The sequence below is a fragment of the Drosophila ananassae genome, chromosome 2R (assembly GCF_017639315.1).
Source record: "Drosophila ananassae strain 14024-0371.13 chromosome 2R, ASM1763931v2, whole genome shotgun sequence".
Lineage (NCBI taxonomy): Eukaryota > Metazoa > Arthropoda > Insecta > Diptera > Drosophilidae > Drosophila > Drosophila ananassae.
This window is the reverse complement of record NC_057928.1, coordinates 19,324,281-19,342,266: the sequence shown is the minus strand read 5'-3', so window position 1 is coordinate 19,342,266 and position 17,986 is coordinate 19,324,281. Positions and strand designations below refer to the sequence as shown.

Here is a 17,986-nt window from a genome sequence, read left to right as displayed (position 1 = left end):
TCTTAGCTTATCGTTAATCGAGAGAGAGCTGCTGTTCATTAATTTCCTTTCAAAACTGTGTAAGTGTCTTAGACCCGGTCCATGCGGCAAATGCAGATTATTCTTATTTCTTGAGCACGTCGCGGTGTTCGGTAGGGTGTTGTATCTTGTAAGTCGGTATATACGGTATCTTCGGTATCTGGGGGATTTCTAGGAGGGATCATCGCTCTTCACTGTCCTGCTGTTTTGGCTCGTTCCTACTACTTCCTACTACTTCTATCTCTGGATAATGCTCACAACACTGGCTGATTTACAGACGCATGTCGTTGTATTTGGCGAATGCCTTGCACAGGGCGAAGGCCAGGATGATCAGCACCAGGTGGACGATGCCCACCACGATGACGCCGATGATCAGTTCACGCTGTCCAATCAGCCACTCGGTGAAGACCTCGTAGCAGCCCTGCATTAATATTTTATTAATAATTAATTTCAATCTATAATTCTTCATCTTACCTTCTTGTAGAAACTGTTGCTATCGCTGGGATTGGTGGTACAGTCCTCATCGCGTGGCACCAGCTTGGCCACGTCCTTGAGGATGCAGCAGGCCTCCGGAATGGTGCGGTTGCCCTTTCCGTTCACCCACGCCGGCGAGGCCTCAAAGTCGCGGTAGTCGGTGATTCCGCAGCAGCCAAAGTTGCCCATCAACTGGTTCCACATCAGCGAGGTGGCATCCACGTTCTCGCCCAAGGAGTAGCTGGTGATGGTCGTCTGCAGGAAGGTCTTGCTCTCAGCCCTAACTCTGTCCTTGTAAAAGGCAGCCAATCCGCCGGCCGTAATCTCAGCAATCAGGAGGAGAATCAAAAAGGTTCCATACTGAAAGAGGGAGATTTTAAAAAGTTTTTAATGACAATTTTAAGATAAACTTTAAGCCACCAAACACTCTTAAATATATACTGCCTCCCAATTAGTATATTTCTATTTTAAACTATTATTTTAAAAAACCCATTTACCCTCAAGGTTTAATAGCTTTTAATATTAATTTGGTCTCGCTGACCACTTTATTTAGAATGCTCTTGCTCGCGGCTGACCCAATTCGGGTCGCCCTTTATGAGCCGTGCAGAAAAATCTAGCCATTTGACCCTGAGCCAAATGTTCAGCATTTGTCGGCCTGCCGCTGGTGGTGAGTCTTGGCCCACACATAGCACAGTTGCATAAGTTCATGGATAGATACAGATACGGAATAAATACGGAGGGGTATGGAGAACGGAGGTGGGTTGGTTGGGCGGCGGTCGCAGCATGCAGCACCAGCACCAGCAGCCGGCTGCTCACAAATGCTGAAGGTCACTTCTCAATGTTTTGTTGCATGTTTCGAAAAGGCTCTCTTGCGGCTTTTCGTTCGTTCTACTCTTCTGGCTAATGTCGCTGATGCGTTGGCCAGATATGCTCGCTTTTAGCCAAGCTTATTGTTGTTGTTTTCGTTGTTGTGGCTGTTACGCCTCACAGAATTCCATTTTGAGCCGGAGCGTGGGCGTTGGTAGCTGCTTCTGCTTGTAAATGTATCTGTCAGATACACAAGCCTACAACAGCCTATGGAGAGTAGACATTTTAGACGAGAAATGAAATGGATTTTTAATAGGATATTACAGAGATAAAAACGGTAGACTGACTTGAGCCTAATCACTTAATATGCCCAACAAAGTTTCAACAATTTATTTCGTGGATTTATTTATTTGGAGCACTTTGAAAGCGTTTAGGGCCTCGAATTTTATTTTGTATTTACCCAGAAATAAGCAATGCTGAAGCGTGTTAGCCATGCCAAGAGCTCAGCCGGCCTTGGGATGCGTTATTCAAATGGCCTTGGCTAATTTAAGTGCAAATTGTGCTCAAGGGGGTCGCATGCAGGTCGCGTGTTCGGCACCGCTGCGCATGCGCAAAAATAGAAATATTTCGAGCCAGTCCCTCGATGGCAATTGCTGTGCTCAGGTAAATTAAATTCACCTGTTTTGTCGCTGCAATTAAGTCAGGCCAGGTCGGGCCAAGCCCTGAAAGGTGGGCGCGACTGCAGTGTCCAGTGTCCAGTAAGTACTGCAGCTTTATGCGATAAGACTGTTTGTTAATTACCACAATCGCCCCGAGTGACTACATTCCCCGGCAATAGAAAGTCCCTCTTGGCCCTCCTCCTATCGACGCGTATGTAAATTATCATCTAGACCGAAAGAAATTACTATTCCGCTCACAAGTCAGTTGTCGGCGAGTGAAGGGCTTGTCATTGCGCCTCACATCAATACAATCATATCAGAGGGTTAAGCCATTCGTTAAACAAGCCCGGCCTCACGATATCGATGTATGTATCTATATATGTACTTGCTATATATCAGTAGATGGTCTATAGAAATGCCCAGTTATGTACAAAACTTTCTCTACGGGTGCCTTCATGGTTTTTCCAGCCAAAAATTCAAAGTCAAATGGAAATCCTCTTCAGCACTTCAGCACGAAAAAAAAAGTTTACCCAAAAGAGTTTCTGTGAAATATGTATGCAAACAAACGTTGTTGGCAATCCCAAGTCCCAGGCCTGGGTGCATCTTCAATTCGATGATGCAAGTTCGTAAAAACTCTGATTGGACTCATTGATTGCGCGGGGAAATGTAAATTTTTGTGACAATCCGTTTCACCAATAAAAGTTCATAAAAGTTGTTGAACTGGGAGTAGTATTTTAAAGACTATTAACTATATGGTTATTGACTATTAAATTAAGAGGCCTTTAATAGTTAATTTTATAGCTTCCTTGCTTAGTTTTGTGACCTGCACTGTAGCCTGGCACAGTCTTTAATATTCGATTTGTTCACTTACCGTAGAAAGCAGACAGCGGGATTCCCGCATCGCCCCCAGATATCCCAAGAAGCTCATGAAGAACATGACAGCTCCGATGACGAGCAGAACGTAGGCCAGTTGCTCTATGACCTGAGGCTGTGTAAATTGCTGAAAAAAAGTGAACGAGAAACAAATAAATACAAATTACATAAATGGTGAGCTATGTGCGAGTAATTGCAGATGATGGCCCCACACTGCGTATACGTAATTAAACTTTGAACTGACCAAAAATAAATTTATGTCTTTCTTCCTCATTTAAGTAATTCAATTATGTCCCTGTATATATTTTACCCAATTGGCGTAGGCAAATTTTAAAGATCGGAGGGATAAGTGCTTTGTGTCATGTGGGAAGTTCATTGACCAAACTCAACAATTGTATCCGATAGAGAGTTGCTGCTAAAGTTTCTCAATTAGTTGCTGCATGTTTATCCTAGGTGACCCTGCAATTAGACCTCGTGTGTGGAAGGACATGCACTTTCCATGTGTGTTTTGCCAAAGCATCAGATAGAAAGAGGTCCCTTTCCGTTCCGTTCCAGAACTTTAGTTAACACTGAACATGCAACTTTTTGATGGAATTTGTCATAGTTGGGGATTAGTTGGGTGAATTGGGTTGGAAAAGTTTATTTGTGGGAATGTGGGGGTTAGGAAGTCCCTGGAGTGGGTGTACAACTTGAAGCTATAATTTGTTCATTTTGCCAAAGTTGTACTTTGAGTTTTTGCTTCATTAATAAAGTTGAACTTGTATCGGCAATTTTTCAGCCAAAGAAGAGGTTCAAAATCAAGTTCCTTATGAGCTGGATTTTTAATCAAATTACTATTTACTCTTTCCATTAAGTTTAGTTAGTTTTTTTTGGGGGTTGCCCTGAAAGTACTATTCCAACCCAATTATTATTACATTTGAAAAAAACCTTCCCCTATTGTGGGTCAGCTTGTCATCACAATGCATCGTGCACTTTGATTAGCTTATTTGTTCCTCCCCGTAGACCAACTTGTTTATTCTATAATTATACATTTTTTTTTAGAAATCATAAACCACTAACTACAGACATTTACTGGAGTGCCTGCACGTGAGCTTGATCTATATATTTCGGGGTTGATTTATATTTTTTCTAGTCAGGCAATACACGGTATGGATGAATTACACACTTCGATGGGTTGCGTATGAATTGTGCGTTATAATTGAGTGGATTGCAGTTGGATTGGGCGCCTTCACCGACTTGAGGGTGTTTCTCAAGTAACACTTTCTCCCGGACAGCCGATTGGGGCTACAGTCAGCTACAGTCTTACCTCGATGCGTTCGCTTTCGACTAGCTTGAGGAGAGCAATCAGCGAGTGCTTGTCGACGGCCAGCCATAGTCCGACTCCGAATATAATTGTGCCTAGCACCTGCAAAAAGACAACAGAGCGGTGTAAATGTGTATCCGAAAGGTAGAAGCGGGGATTACATACAGATATAGATATAAAATAAAAAAGAAACATAAAACACAAGACCGAAACCATCGACCCCCCTTGCCGGCAACATGCAAACGCAGTTGATGATTGTTATTATTATGATGTTGCCTGCTCATGTTGATTGCATTCGAAAATGCTGATGATGATGATGATGACAATGATGATTATGATGTTGGTGATGGAATCATGATGATGACGTTGGGGCAAAGTCAATGAACCGCCGCCACCAAGTTCAAAATGCGGGAAAAAGCACCAGCGCTTGCGCAGAGATTTGCTTGATTGAGTTGCATGGCATTTGATGTGTTTGGCAAAGGGGGGTATGGAATTTACATTTTTTTTTCAATTTTTTTTAAATATTTTTTGATTGGTGGGACGCACCTAACGCAATTTGCTTTTTAACCTCAACTTAACGCTCGAGATACTTACAAAAAATATAAAATTGAATATGCAAAGCAAATACTTTGCACACCAGACTCCGCAGTCGAAGACCATTTTCGTTGTTTTCGAAATTTTGGGGCTGTTCTCCTCCCGAGGGGCTCTCTGCAACTGCAATGAACAATAAGAGAAATGTCATGGTTATTTTCTAATTTAATAATATTTTTACTTAATTTGGTTAATTTCTAGTCGAGTGCCACACTCCGATGGGCACACACACTCCCACACCCGAAAAGAAAGTGTCACACAATACGAGTAATAAAGAAATAAGAAATGAAAATACCCAGAAACGAAAATAAACAAGAAATGTATTTCTAGCCAAGTTGCAGTCGTTATCGGCCATGTTAGCACGTGCCCCGTGCCTAACAAATTAACATGTGAAGCGGCCGTTAAAAAATAACTTCAACGGAAGTTGGAAAAAAATATTCAAAAAGATTCTACGATAATAGAGTTACTCTATAATATTTTTAATCAATTTGCTGACTAACTGACTGCCCGGAGATTAATTATCATTTACTAAAAATTACCTAGATAATTACTTAATTATTTCAAACAACTATTTCCAGACAACTTGTTCAACTAGTCGTATACGCGATGGAGATCTATGAGAGACACAAAGCGCTGCTATCGCCTGTCATCATCCAGATACAAGATACTTTAATTCCTAGAGCAGCTCGAAAAATTGACCGAGTAAATTACAAGCTTTCGTTCATTCATTAATTCATCGAGTCGGCGGGAATCTCAATCTTCATCTCCAGCATCTCTTCTCGTTCCAAGTAAACTTTCTCATTAGCAGCATCCCGTACCCCGACTGTTCCGAGCACTTTTCTTTTCAGATTCTTTCTCTGCTGGCAGCTGGTTTCACAGTTGTTGTTGTTGTTGTGGCAAGTTCTGAGCCTCACAACAAGCGTGTGTGTAGTTATTCGGGTATATATACACAGACCATACCATATAATATATATGTATAGCCCGTACACACAAACAATGTCACGAGCTATTGAAGTTTGAAAAGTAGAGCACTCGGCACAGCGAAGCTAAGCCCTCAGCTCTGCTCGCATTGCGTGGTGCACTTGGAGAAATATTATTATTTTCTTACTCGATTTTTAAGCCATAAATATAGTATGCTTGGCTATCAAAAAACTCTAGTAAAATGCCACTTAAACCATAAATTTATAAAATTTACTAAAACCTTTCTATGGCATTTGGAACACCTTTTTTTTGAGCCATGTTGTACAAAATTTGTACCCACTTTTTGATGCTGTTGCCAAGTCGCGGCGACTGGCAAACATTTTCCTTGCCAACATTTTTGTTCTCATTCTTTTTTCCTGGTCCCTTTGAGCCTGGTAGAGGCAGCCCTGCCTTACCCCTAATGATGTTTTGGCAGAAATGTAATTGTGGACGCGTATATATGTACTACGAGAGCTGAGTGCACGAGGTACTTGAATGCAAAATGCTCGAAGGGGCCTAAGCCCAGCTTCTGTGGGCGCCGCATTTGCCGCATTTCCTTCCCTCCTTTCCGAAAAAAATATCAACAAAAAGTTTATCAACAAATTTTTAATTGCTTTTCCATTGTTTTCTCAGACATCTGACGTTCTAGCTTAAAATTAGTTTAAATTTTCTGATGATAGCACATGCTAATGGCAGCTTAACGGATACTGCATAATGGTTATGACATTGAATCGCTAATATGTAATTCTTCAAATTCAAGGTGTTGTTTGGGAATATATTAAGTATACGTCCGAGTAACTCATTTGTCTCTGCCAGGTATTAAGTCGCAGATAAAGTACTAAAAAAAGTATCCCCATTTGCATGTCAATTTGCATTTTATCTCAACAACTGACAGAACAAGACCGGTTCGATTGAGAAAGTAAATATACATAAAATTCGACAATAACAATGCAAATGTTTGTCCTCCCAAATATTGGACAATCTCACTTAAAAATTGTATTTGTTTGGTAAATATTTACCCAATCGCTTGCTATGACTTTCGTGTGTATTTCTCGGATTCAACGCGTTCATTTGGCCTGAAACAGTTTCAACTTTTACCTTTATCTATTCATTAAGACTGCAGTTTAGTTCAAAGCTTTAATTACTGGCTGGCTCACCTGAGAGGAAAAGCTTCACGCAGCCACCCACTAAGCAGCAGCCCAGGGTTTCAGGTTTCTGATTCTCAGCCCATACAAAATTCAAAAGCTTCCCATTAGCACACAGACATGTTAACTGGAATATGTAGTATATCCATACATATATGGTGTACATGTACACCCACACGTGTCTGAGATAAATCTTGTAATTAACTTTCGAGTGGCTTATGGAAAATATTGGCAAAATTTCTGCATGCCTTCGGTAGAAGCACCAGCAGCAGCAGCAACATCAGCATTTTATCTTAAATCAAATATTAAGTTTGGGATATTGACTTTCCCTAATACGATGTATGTGCTTGCAGAATCTCTTTAGAACTCAAATATTAGATTTTTTTAAACAAAAAATTAACCAAAAACACGGTAAAGCTAATTTTTTAGAGCTCTTTTGTAAGGATATCATAAATATACATTTTAGAGCTCAACTTAAATGCCGTTTCATGATTAAAAGTTCAATTTTGTATATCATCTCAATTAAAACCACAAAAAAAATAGCACAAAACCAGCCAATAATAAATTACAAATTTATGGGTCTCTCCGCTGACTTGCATTCGGATTTGGCTTTTGTTTATTATTTGCGTAATTAAATGCTTGCACATGCTCGAACAATATTTCTGTCGAACAACAGCATAGAAAGTTGGTGTTTTGGAGTGGAAGTGCTTCCTCCACTCTTTGAAAACAATGCATTTTTTTCTTTTTATTTATTTCGGCGGCAGTGATTAAAGCATTTTCTATTGCAGAAAGGAAATTCGAGCGGGGACTGGAAGTGATTTTCTTGTGGGTACCGTCAGCATCTTTTTTCCGCAGCTTCCCAGTCAAAATGGGTTAAAGAAAGTCGTAACTTTTATTAATTAAAAAGAAAACCTTTAAAAAAAAAAGAGATGTCGAGGGAAAAACAAGAGTTGAAAGGTGGCAGAAAGTGGAAAAAATGAAAAGCCTGTCAATGCCTTGGCCCATAAATTTTTGTCACTCGAACGGAAGTGTTTTCCCAGTTTTTCATTTCTCAACATTCAATGGCATTTTCATTTTACTAATGATATTTTGAACAAAAATATTACAAGAATTCTGTTTTGGTCAGAATGTATTTATTTGTACCACTAGTATTGTGACCTCGAGTGTTCATGTGTGTTCACACTTGTCACGTTCGTTGGCTTGCCAAGAATTTAGAAATTTTATTTATTGGCATTGGCTTTCTAGAGGCATTCCCTCTTCCCCGAACCATTTTCCATCTCTTCGGTTCTGATTTGATTTGCTGCCTGGCTCCGGAGGGGCTTGGATGAAAAATAGTAATAGCCACTGAACGAGCAATCACAGAACAAGAGAAAAAAAAACCCCATCACGCTTCGAAACCAAAAGTGCCGCAGAACCACCACAGAGCACAGCCACTTGCCAGCTGTCAAAGCGTGAGAATTTCCTCGGTTCTCCACGAGTCTTGATTCCCATACTTAACGCCCAACTCCGCCGCTCCCTGTCTTCCCCAGAATGGGTAATTAAATTATAGAGTAATAAGCCTCAATTGGGTCACCTGGCCCTCCAAAACAGTACTTAAATGTAGGTGGGTGGCCCATGAACTCCCCTCTCAGAGGTTTGCATATGAGAGCGGATGAGGTGGAAGCATCAAAAGGCTTTTAATGCCAAGATTTCTCGCCTGGGAACTGCTTAGAATACTATAGTATATATAATTTTAATGTCTAAATCAGGTCTAGGGAGACAGAGTAGTTAGTTATATTATTGCTTAGTCATCCTCTATTACTGCCTTTGAATGACTTATTCTCTTTTTATTTATTAATACACATATTTAATCAGCATCATTATTTAAGCCCCTTTTTCTCCAGCTTTTTATCATATTTTTCAAATAAAAAATCAAATAAAACCCTCTCCCAACTGACTCTAACCTTAGCCAACCGTATCCCTTGCTCTAACCTGGTTTATGGTTTAATATTTTATCGATCCATCCAATTTAAAAGTTTAATTTAACCTTTTTCTTTGTTTTATCCGCAAATTGCTAAATTTGTGTCCCCACAAAACAAAAAAAAGATGCTTTAAACCCGAACTTATCCGACTGGAATTAAAATCCATTAATTGAACGAAATATAACGCAATATTGACGCTGTTGGTGGGGTGTTGTTTTTGGGATGGTGTTCGGCTTAGTTGTGAGACCCGCACGAGCCACACAATCAATTTATTTATAAATTTCGCTTAATTAATGCAAATATAAAAGCCGGAGCGAAGTTTGCCAACTCCTCGGGCGGCGAATTTCAAAATATCCATAAAGCCAACGCCCCTGAATTTACGACCCGAATCTTTCGAAAAGGACATGCCAGAAATTGTACCCAGAATTGGTCTAATTAAATTACTCGTTTGATGTGACAGCACCTTCCTGCACGTCTAATTAAATACAAAAATTTGTGTTAACTTCTATTCCATTTTTCACTTCATAATGTCATTCAACTTCGGAGTGGGTCTCTCAAAAGCGATGCTAGTTGTTGCTAGTTTGCTTATATAATCACATGAAGTGCGTTAATTTGACGTAATTAGTGGGCTCGAGTCGAAACGTCGGCGGCTGGAGTCTTCAAGTCGAAGAGCTAGCACCTTTGTCTGACTCCGACCATTATATTTTTCATTTTTTATTCAGTTTTTAGGTCAATGGTCTTGGCCGGGGCGATGTTTGTTGCCGTGTTTGCTGCCATTTGATGGCTTGCCAATTTAACACCTGACAGCTCCGTTTGGGCCATGTGCACTGGACCACGCCGTGTGCCGTAAGCGAGCGCCGGTGATGGCAACGCCCCTCCGCCTCCACCTACCCGTGTTATGAGAGCAATCTTATAGATACTCGGCGAAAAAAAGGGGCTAGGATATCAGGTATTTTTATAGACAATACCATGTGTCCAAGGCTTATAGTATTACACAACTTTAAACTATTTTTCTTGCTGTGTAGAGCCAGGTAGCCGGCCAGTCGGGTTGTCCCCAAAATGCGAACCGGCCAACTAGCCAACCGGCCAAGAGAGACACCCAGACACATGTCTGGCCATTTAGCAGAGTTATGCGATACATTTTTGCCTTCCTTTTTGTTTTTTTAGTGGCTCGGGGAGGAATTTTTGAAAAAGTTTTACTCTAGATTTGATTACAAAATAATGACAGAAGTTGGTATGCAAATAAGTTGAACAAGTTTCGAACAAAAAATGTCAAAACGTCAAATCGCTGGGAGATTTCTATATAAAATTTGTCAGAAAAATGTTGATGAACGACTGAGCACGTCGTGTCATATCTAAAAATCTACTAAAATATTTCAATTATTATTAAGAGAACTTCCCATCTAATTGTAAAGCTTTTCCCCACACTCTTCTTACCACTGACCCCACCCAAATATTTCAGCTTATGCTTCAAATTTTTGTCAAGAACGCGAGACGTCGAAAAAAAGAACCTTTCAGACACTGACCTAGTTTAAGGTAAATGGCAATACGAGAAAGAATGAAACTATTTGGGGCCAATTATACCATAGCTGGTGGGGACAAAGAAATGAAACTTTGCATATATATTTACTTAATTGAGTGGGTAGTTACCACTCCGCTCCTCCCCTCTTTTCACTTCAATCTTTATTAATTTTTTTCGGTTTTAATTATTTTTGCTTTATGACTTTTTGTGTTATTCTTTTATCCCCTCCAACTGAAAAGTGAAACTCGCCCAGAACCAGAATTTGTTCAATGTCTCTCGGTTTTTGGTTTATTATTGCTCATTGCTCCAGTTATGAGCGGCTCTTGTTTCTGCAAGACGGGTAATGTATCTGACTTCTATGTATCTGTATCTGTATCTGTGTATCTGAGTATCTTGAACGAGGTTGACATACTTGCATTTATTTAGCTTATAATGAGCTGGCAAATGATTTGCTTTTGTCCGTCCCTTGTTTCTATTTCACTGTGTTTTTGTTACTTTTCCCTTTTTCACTTTTCATCAATAAAAAATGCTTATAAAAAATGATAATGAAATGCTTTAAAATGTCTCTATTTGGCCAGCATAATGGAGGGCCTTTCAAGAAAGATAAACAAACCCAGAAAAAGAGGCTGCCAAAGTCAAATCAAAGTTGTTCGGCGGAGAATACAAAAGTTGGGAATAATAATGGGGAATCCAAGTTATATAACCTTATATGCATATAAATCAGAATGGTAGAACTGTGGGGTAGGACTGAAACTTGACAACTTTTCATATTTGGTTTGAAATTAATTTGCATAAAATTTATAAAATGAACTATTCTCTTTGAAAGTTCTATCCATTCATGGATGAAAGGGAACTACATGAAGTTCCAGTTCAATTGTGATGTAGACATTCCCTAAATAATTGGGTTTCTGTCCAATTGGGAGTTCACAGGGCATTGTTACACAAAGAGATTACACATACGCCGTGTGTGCTGTGTGGTGTGGGATGTGCGGTTGTGTTTGGTGTGTTGGAGCGACTGTTTCCTGCATTTGAGAGACAAAACAGAAACCGAGCAACCAACATAACCAACGCCCGCTGTCTCTTCAATTCATAACAGATGCAAATAAATTTCCATTAAAGTTGGAGCTCCCTCCCCCCAATCCGACCATTTTCTGCGAGGGCGGACAACTACAAGCTAAACAGATGCGCATCTACACTCGGCGGAGGTATACGAAATATATATAAAAATTATATGTAATATATGCAGGGTCTATGGTATGTGAGGTGAAGCAGCTGATTGAGTGAGTGAGTCGCGATCCCAGAGCCCTGCCAGGGTCTGCTTAGATAATTCCCATTCCGAGTCACGGGGCGCAAATTGCTCGGTTAAAGAGGAAAAACGTTTCCATATTACTTTTCATATATTTAAATGAAATAAGTACCAGACAGACCAGACACCTACCCCCAGCTCCTCCAGCATGCTGTACAGTCGTGGACAGACATGAAGAGTGGCATCCACACGCGACTGCGACTGCGACTGCGACTAAAAAGTGTGAACTGCGGTTCGTGTCGGACGTATGATCTTCACTGATTATTTAACTTTCTTTTGGCCCCCAAGGGGCCAAGTTCAATGCGCTTAACTTGCGGCTTATTTGCTTCTTTTGTTTGGATAGTTTTTCTCCTTGCCGCAGCTCAACTTTCACATTCACAACCTTTGGCACTTCCTCCTCCTCCTCCTGGCACCTCCAGCCACCTCGCGCCACATGCAAAAGATAATCGCCCAGGCTATGGCCATTATGTTGGCCAACCCGACAACCCGATTCACATTTTGGCATTCGCAATGCAATTGCAATCAATGCTTCTCATTCGATTTCAATATTTTGCAATTGCACTCACGCGGCTGTGGGGCAAGACTTGCTCCGAGTTGGGAGTAGCCCCGGAGTGGCAACAACGCATGGGAGTGAACAAATAAAAAAATGTGCATCCATGAAGTTTCTGCCACTGCAGCTATGAAATATCGCATTAGTCGGCGAGGGCGAGAGAGTACGCGCCCCCCACATCCCAGCCAGAGCTCTTAAATTTATGTGGGAAGTTTTTGGATGATGTTCGTAATTCCAGCGCCCCTAGGCCCCCCAACTTATCTAATAGAGGAGAGTTACTACTTCCTGAAAGCCAGAGAGCCCCGCCAGAATGTGAGAACAGAATGTGTTGCAAAAAAATTCATATCTTTCCTGATATGACTTACAAGCCTACAAGATTTATGATATAATATTCCGTCAGCTATTCATCAGAGATAGTTACTTTTCTTGTGCCAATAGAGCGAAGGGAGGCCCGCTGCTTACATTTTGAAACAACTTATGCAATCGTAGTCCGATTTTATTGCAAATAAAACGTAACCAAATAGGCAAACTAGACCCCCATTCAGAGCAACTCTACCAGCTAGCCACCTGCCGCGCTCTGTATCTCCAAACTTGTCCGCATCCATGGTACATGGTACATGGTACTGGCCAATTGCATCACTGCGCAAATATGCAACACAGAAACGGCCAAAGCGAACCTTTTCAGGGGCCAAAAGGCGATGGCCACTGGCCGGCTCGAGTGAGAAATTGTTAAACAATGCCAAACTGGCTCTTGGGTGTTAATCGCCACCAAAGAAAATTCCAAAAAAAGTGCCAGAGGCGTGCCACAGTCTGCCTGTCGCCGTCGCCGTCGAAAAAAAATAAAATAAAAGCTTAAGAAATTAATATGCACTGTTGCAGCAGCACGTCGCCTTGCATATTTGGACTTTCACTTTTTGTTTTCTTTTTTTCTCTCTCACAAAAAAAAAGTCAAATAAAAATAAACAAAATTTCAAAACAAACTTAAACCGATGCGTCGTCGACATTTTATTCAATTACAAATGGTCATCACAAATAGATACATAATGTATCTGTTGATTGAGTCTTCCGAGATGAGGTTGGTTGGTGGGCGAGCGCAGTGATTAAGTGGGTATCCGAGTTAATTGCTGCCCGGCACTTACATTTATTTTTTGGCCTGCTTTGGGTGCTTTCCCTGCCACAGTTTAGAGCCACCTCAATTAAGCGCCCAGTAACGGACAGAAATCAAAGTTACGCATTTCCAATTGCGTAATCATCACAATCTGTTTTTTGTTGCTCCAGACGGCAGTCTGGAGATTTTCATGGCTTGCGAAAGTAAACATTTTTTTTTTTAGTTCATACCTAAGTTTATTTTTTCATTTCGGTTTCCTGAACAATGCGTGCAGTTATTAGTAGTTCGGGTTCATTAATCATGTGTGGAGCGAAAGAGTTATTGCACCTGCCGGGCCTGAGAAAAGATACAAATGGGAGACTTGCCTCCGGACTTGGCCGATTATGAATTGGTCATCAGATTTTGGGCCTATCTTGTAACGATATAATAGGCTTTTCCTCAAGGGAACACTATTCTCTCTTCATTTTCAATTTTTAGAAATTGTGGAGTTACAAAATACTTCATTTCCGTTTGATTAAGCGATCTATCTAACTGACCTAAAATGCAACCTAAATCGATAGTTTCCCCTTCGTTTTCCAGCCATTACTTCAATCTTCGTCTCTTTGTAAGTCCCGGATTAGTTGGTTTTCCCTCCACATCCCTACTCAGGCTTAAAGTTTTTAATTAACTTAAATCAATGACAGTCTACATTGGCGAAATGGCCAGCTAGGGACTGCAAGTATTGTTGCATTGAGACAATGCCGACAGGCTGAATCGAATCGATTCGAATGGAAAGCCGCAGATTAAGTATCCCAGGCCCAGGGCGGATGGTTGACCAGATGGTTGGATTGTTGGATGGCTGGATGTCTGGATGTCTGGATGGCTGGATGGCTGGATGGCTGCCTGATGGCTGGACAATTGCCGCAAATCACAGTGGGGACTGTGGCAGCCACAAAGTTACTCAGCTACTCTCGGCATCCGCTGGAAGAGGTGGAGATCTAATGCCTTTGGAATGGCGGAGAAAAATGGCAGTCTTGATTTTAATTACCAACTAAGCAGTGAACTTGCGCGGCTGTAATTCGAGCCACAATCAGAAAGCCCATGTAATACTAGTTGGCTGTGTGAAAAAAATCAAAGAACACCACTTGACGAGGGTAGTGCTACCAAATACACTTTATGTGTGAAAGTCCAAGGCGGCTATCAAGTTCGAATTACCATAAAATATGTGTAGAGACAACGCATGCGCAACACGTAACCCGATGCAGATGCGGAGTATCTGGCGAAGTTTCAGATACTGGACTTTATAGTTTCGGCCCTGTTCAGGGCGAGCTCGTTCACCTTGGGAGAAGCAGTTTAAATTCGAGTTTCGGGGCTGTGTCAGCGACAAAAGACTAAATCCAACCATCTATATCTCCCCATATTAAAGGGGGCCAACTGGGGCTGGACCTACAGATACATTGGCCTTTGGCGAATTTCATGCTTGCTGGGCGATTGTTTCGAAAATTTGCTACTGTTTGTATGCGGCTTTCAGTCCTAATTGAATTATGTTGCACATTTCGGCAAGTCAGGCTTCAGTTGAGTTCGGCTTGGTTCTGCCAGGCCAAGAGTGCTGCGGATATTTGCCAATTGAGTTATTGCCTTTTGGCTGTGCATTAGCGTGCGATTTCCCAATGGAAAGTTGGCTTTTGGCAAGTTCTCTTCAAAACGGGTTGGTTAACTCGGCTTCCGACTACTATACTTACTTTATGTGGCATACAGAGTCCCTCTTTCAAAAGTTTTCTTTAAGTTTTCAGGTGCAGTGAGCACCTGCACTAAACAAACCCACTGCCACCTTCGCAGATCCACGAAGTGCATAACTTTTGTTCGACTCATCGCCCGCTTAAGCGGTTCCTGAGATTTGTGAGCCATTTACGTGCCCGGAGTCTGGAATCTAGATGCTGGGGTAGTTGCAGTAAGCCAATTACTCAATCCCAATTGGCAGGTGCTTCACTAGAGGCCCCAGGCAATCGAGATCTCATAGGGGAGATATGTAGCTGAAAATTACTATTGAACCTCCAAGCAAACACTAAGAGGAGTCTCTTTTGGCAATGCCTCAAGAGGAAGTAGAGTATCTAGGCCATCGTAACTGCCAGCTGGCATTTTAATTTTAAAACAACATATTGTTTAATCCAGGCCAATATTTGCTAGTTAATTACCTATTCTGCCGGCTTGTTGGTTCTGCTTACTTGGGAAAATAAATCCCCACAGCCATGCACTGTGTTTTGTGGCAGAATTTTAGTATTTTATTTGACTGCGCCGGAGGGTAAAATCTTGTTTTTTTGTCAGAGCCGGACTGTAAATAAATTCCAATAATATTTAATCGTTCTTTTTGGCCAATCAGTTCCAACAACTCGGCTCACAAATCTAAACTTCATTCAGAATATTAGCAGTTTAAATCTGATTTCTCGCTGGATGAATAATTATTTTCAGACTGTTGGCAGACTGATTAAAAGATTATTATCAAACGCGAATTTATGGTCACGTAACGTTTTTATAATATTTTGCACACATTTCCGTGCAAAGATAAACGCCGCAGTAGAATAATTTAATTGGCAGTTTCATGCCGGAATAATATAACGAAATAAAAGTGAGTCTGCGGTACAGGAAAGTAATCATAATCAGCCTGGTAGCCCCATTCCCCCATTTAGTCGGCCATCAAATGTGAGATTTGTGGGATGGAGCTTCGCTTTTTCTCCATTTCCACTCCGTAGACTCTCTCGCCGCGGTCTGTCTTCGGTCTTCAGTCTTCTGTCTTCTCATTTCCAATAAGCAATTCTTCTGGCTTTATTGGTTTTCCTGACAAACTTGTTCGGCTCTCAATGAGCGGACAGGTTGTTGTTTTGCAGAAAGCAGGGAGTGGAGCCATGGGGGGTACTTGGTACTGGGAGAACTCGGTGGAGTCAGCATGTTTTCAAGATCAAAAAGCGAATGGCGGTGGAGCTGAAGAAATTGCACAGAAATTCAAAAAACTTCACAAAAAAAAAAAGAACAATTTGAGAGAGGGAGAGATTGAGGAAACTGCAGAAGGGAACCTTTCACTTTGGGTGCACGTTAACAAATATTTCAAGATAAGATAGGAAGAATCTCAAGTTTCAGATTATTTTATTTTTTGTTAAATGATATAAGGATGTAGAAATAAAAAAAAAAAAATAATAAAAAAAAAAATTATTTTGTTAAGAATTCATTTGGAAATAATGAAATATTGAGATAGAAAGATATACAGGATAGTATATCATTATTTAATTTAAAGTTTTGGAAAGTTTTGAAATTTAAAATCAATTAAAAAAGATGGTGAACTATAGATTATAGATAATTTGACATTATAATATATATGAATTTATAATTAATATATTTTTTTAATAGAATTCATTAGGATATAATAAAATATTGTGATTTAAACATTTCACGACTCATATAACAATATTTTATTTAAAGTTTTTGAAAGTTTCTGAACTTGATTTTAAACTTAAAAAAAATGTTAGATAATAGTTTAGGGATAACTTGATATTATAGAACCTTTTTCTATATTTTTTTCGGTGCAAACTTGAAAGGTATGGTGGAACATGTGATGAACATGAAGCGATGCCGCGCAATTGAAAAGTAGCACAGATGCCAGGGCAGCGGCCTCAAAAGGCAACGGTATCAGGAACTGTGAAGGGAGCAAAGCACAAAAAGTCCAGGGCCGGAATTGGGGGTGGGCGGCAGGCGGCTGGCGGCAGCAGCATCAGCAATCAAGGAATTGGGCGCAGGAGGCGGGGGAGTGGCAGGAACGACGCAAAAAGTGTGTGCGTATCAAAGAATCGGATGGACGGAGGACGAGCTGGAGGAAAAGAGAGGCCAGAGCCCGGATGGGATGCCCAAGGGCGTGGGCGGTGGGTGGTTGGCTGGGTGGGTGGTTGGTTCATATACACTCGTATGCTGGGAACGGTAGCACTCGCCCTGTTTATTCACATTTTGTTTCTTTTATTTTACTTTTTTTTTTTTTGAGAAATGCGCACTCCCGAAACTAAGACAAAAACTTACCTGTGAAATATAGGGGCACGCTGCGATGCGAGCTATTTAATAATTTAGGATGCGTCGAAGATTTACGACCCACTCTCGATGTTTCGACTCGAAACTGCAATGATTCCGGAATATATATTTGAGAATTTTAGCTTTCAACTTGGAAAAAATTTATGATTTTTTCGGGGGTTTATTTTGCAAGGAAAACAAGGATATAGTAAGTATTGTTAGGATTTTGTAGTACTACAATGGAAAATCGCACTGTTTTGATTGAGCGCGCGCAAAAAATTATACACAAAATCGGTAGAACACACACACAACATACACACACACACACTCACAACCAGACAAATACAGGCACAGAGAATGTCCCACAGATAACTCGAGATAGAGACGCACCGATGGCTTGAGCTCCGGATGAAAAGAGAGGCGGAGAAGCGAGGAGCCGAGAGCGTAGGGTGTGTTGGCTTAAACGATTCTAACTCGGCCTATTCGGATTCGGACTATACGTTCGTACTTGGCGCTTGGGTGCTGGGTGCTTGGTTCTCAATCCAGCTCAGAAATCGTGGCTTAAATCACTCAACGGCACTCGACGCGGGAGACTGTGCGACCGATTTCAGCGACTTGTGCTTACGAAGTGACGGTTTACTTCTGTTTCTGTTTCGGTTTCAGCAGCAGCAGCAGCAGAA

The 17,986-nt window shown here is 41.0% G+C and overlaps 1 protein-coding gene across 4 annotated transcripts; it reads right to left on the bottom strand.

The window, feature by feature from the left end:
• Positions 1 to 68: 68 nt before the first annotated feature.
• Positions 69 to 17,960, bottom strand: LOC6506996 (tetraspanin-18). 4 transcript variants are annotated; one of them, XM_001956824.4, is made up of 7 exons: positions 17,697 to 17,959; positions 17,319 to 17,412; positions 4,729 to 4,848; positions 4,138 to 4,236; positions 2,830 to 2,958; positions 493 to 852; positions 69 to 439 (listed from the first exon to the last, which is right to left on the bottom strand). In XM_001956824.4, exons 3-7 carry the CDS (start codon positions 4,792 to 4,794, stop codon positions 290 to 292), a joined length of 804 nt encoding a protein of 267 aa, XP_001956860.1. In that variant the 5' UTR covers positions 4,795 to 4,848; positions 17,319 to 17,412; positions 17,697 to 17,959; the 3' UTR covers positions 69 to 289. The 4 variants fall into 4 exon arrangements, with proteins under 4 accessions (XP_001956860.1, XP_014765024.1, XP_032309964.1 ...); XM_014909538.3 differs by having other exon boundaries at positions 17,815 to 17,959; XM_032454073.2 differs by lacking the exon at positions 17,319 to 17,412 and having other exon boundaries at positions 17,697 to 17,960.
• Between the last annotated feature and the right edge of the window lie 26 nt (positions 17,961 to 17,986).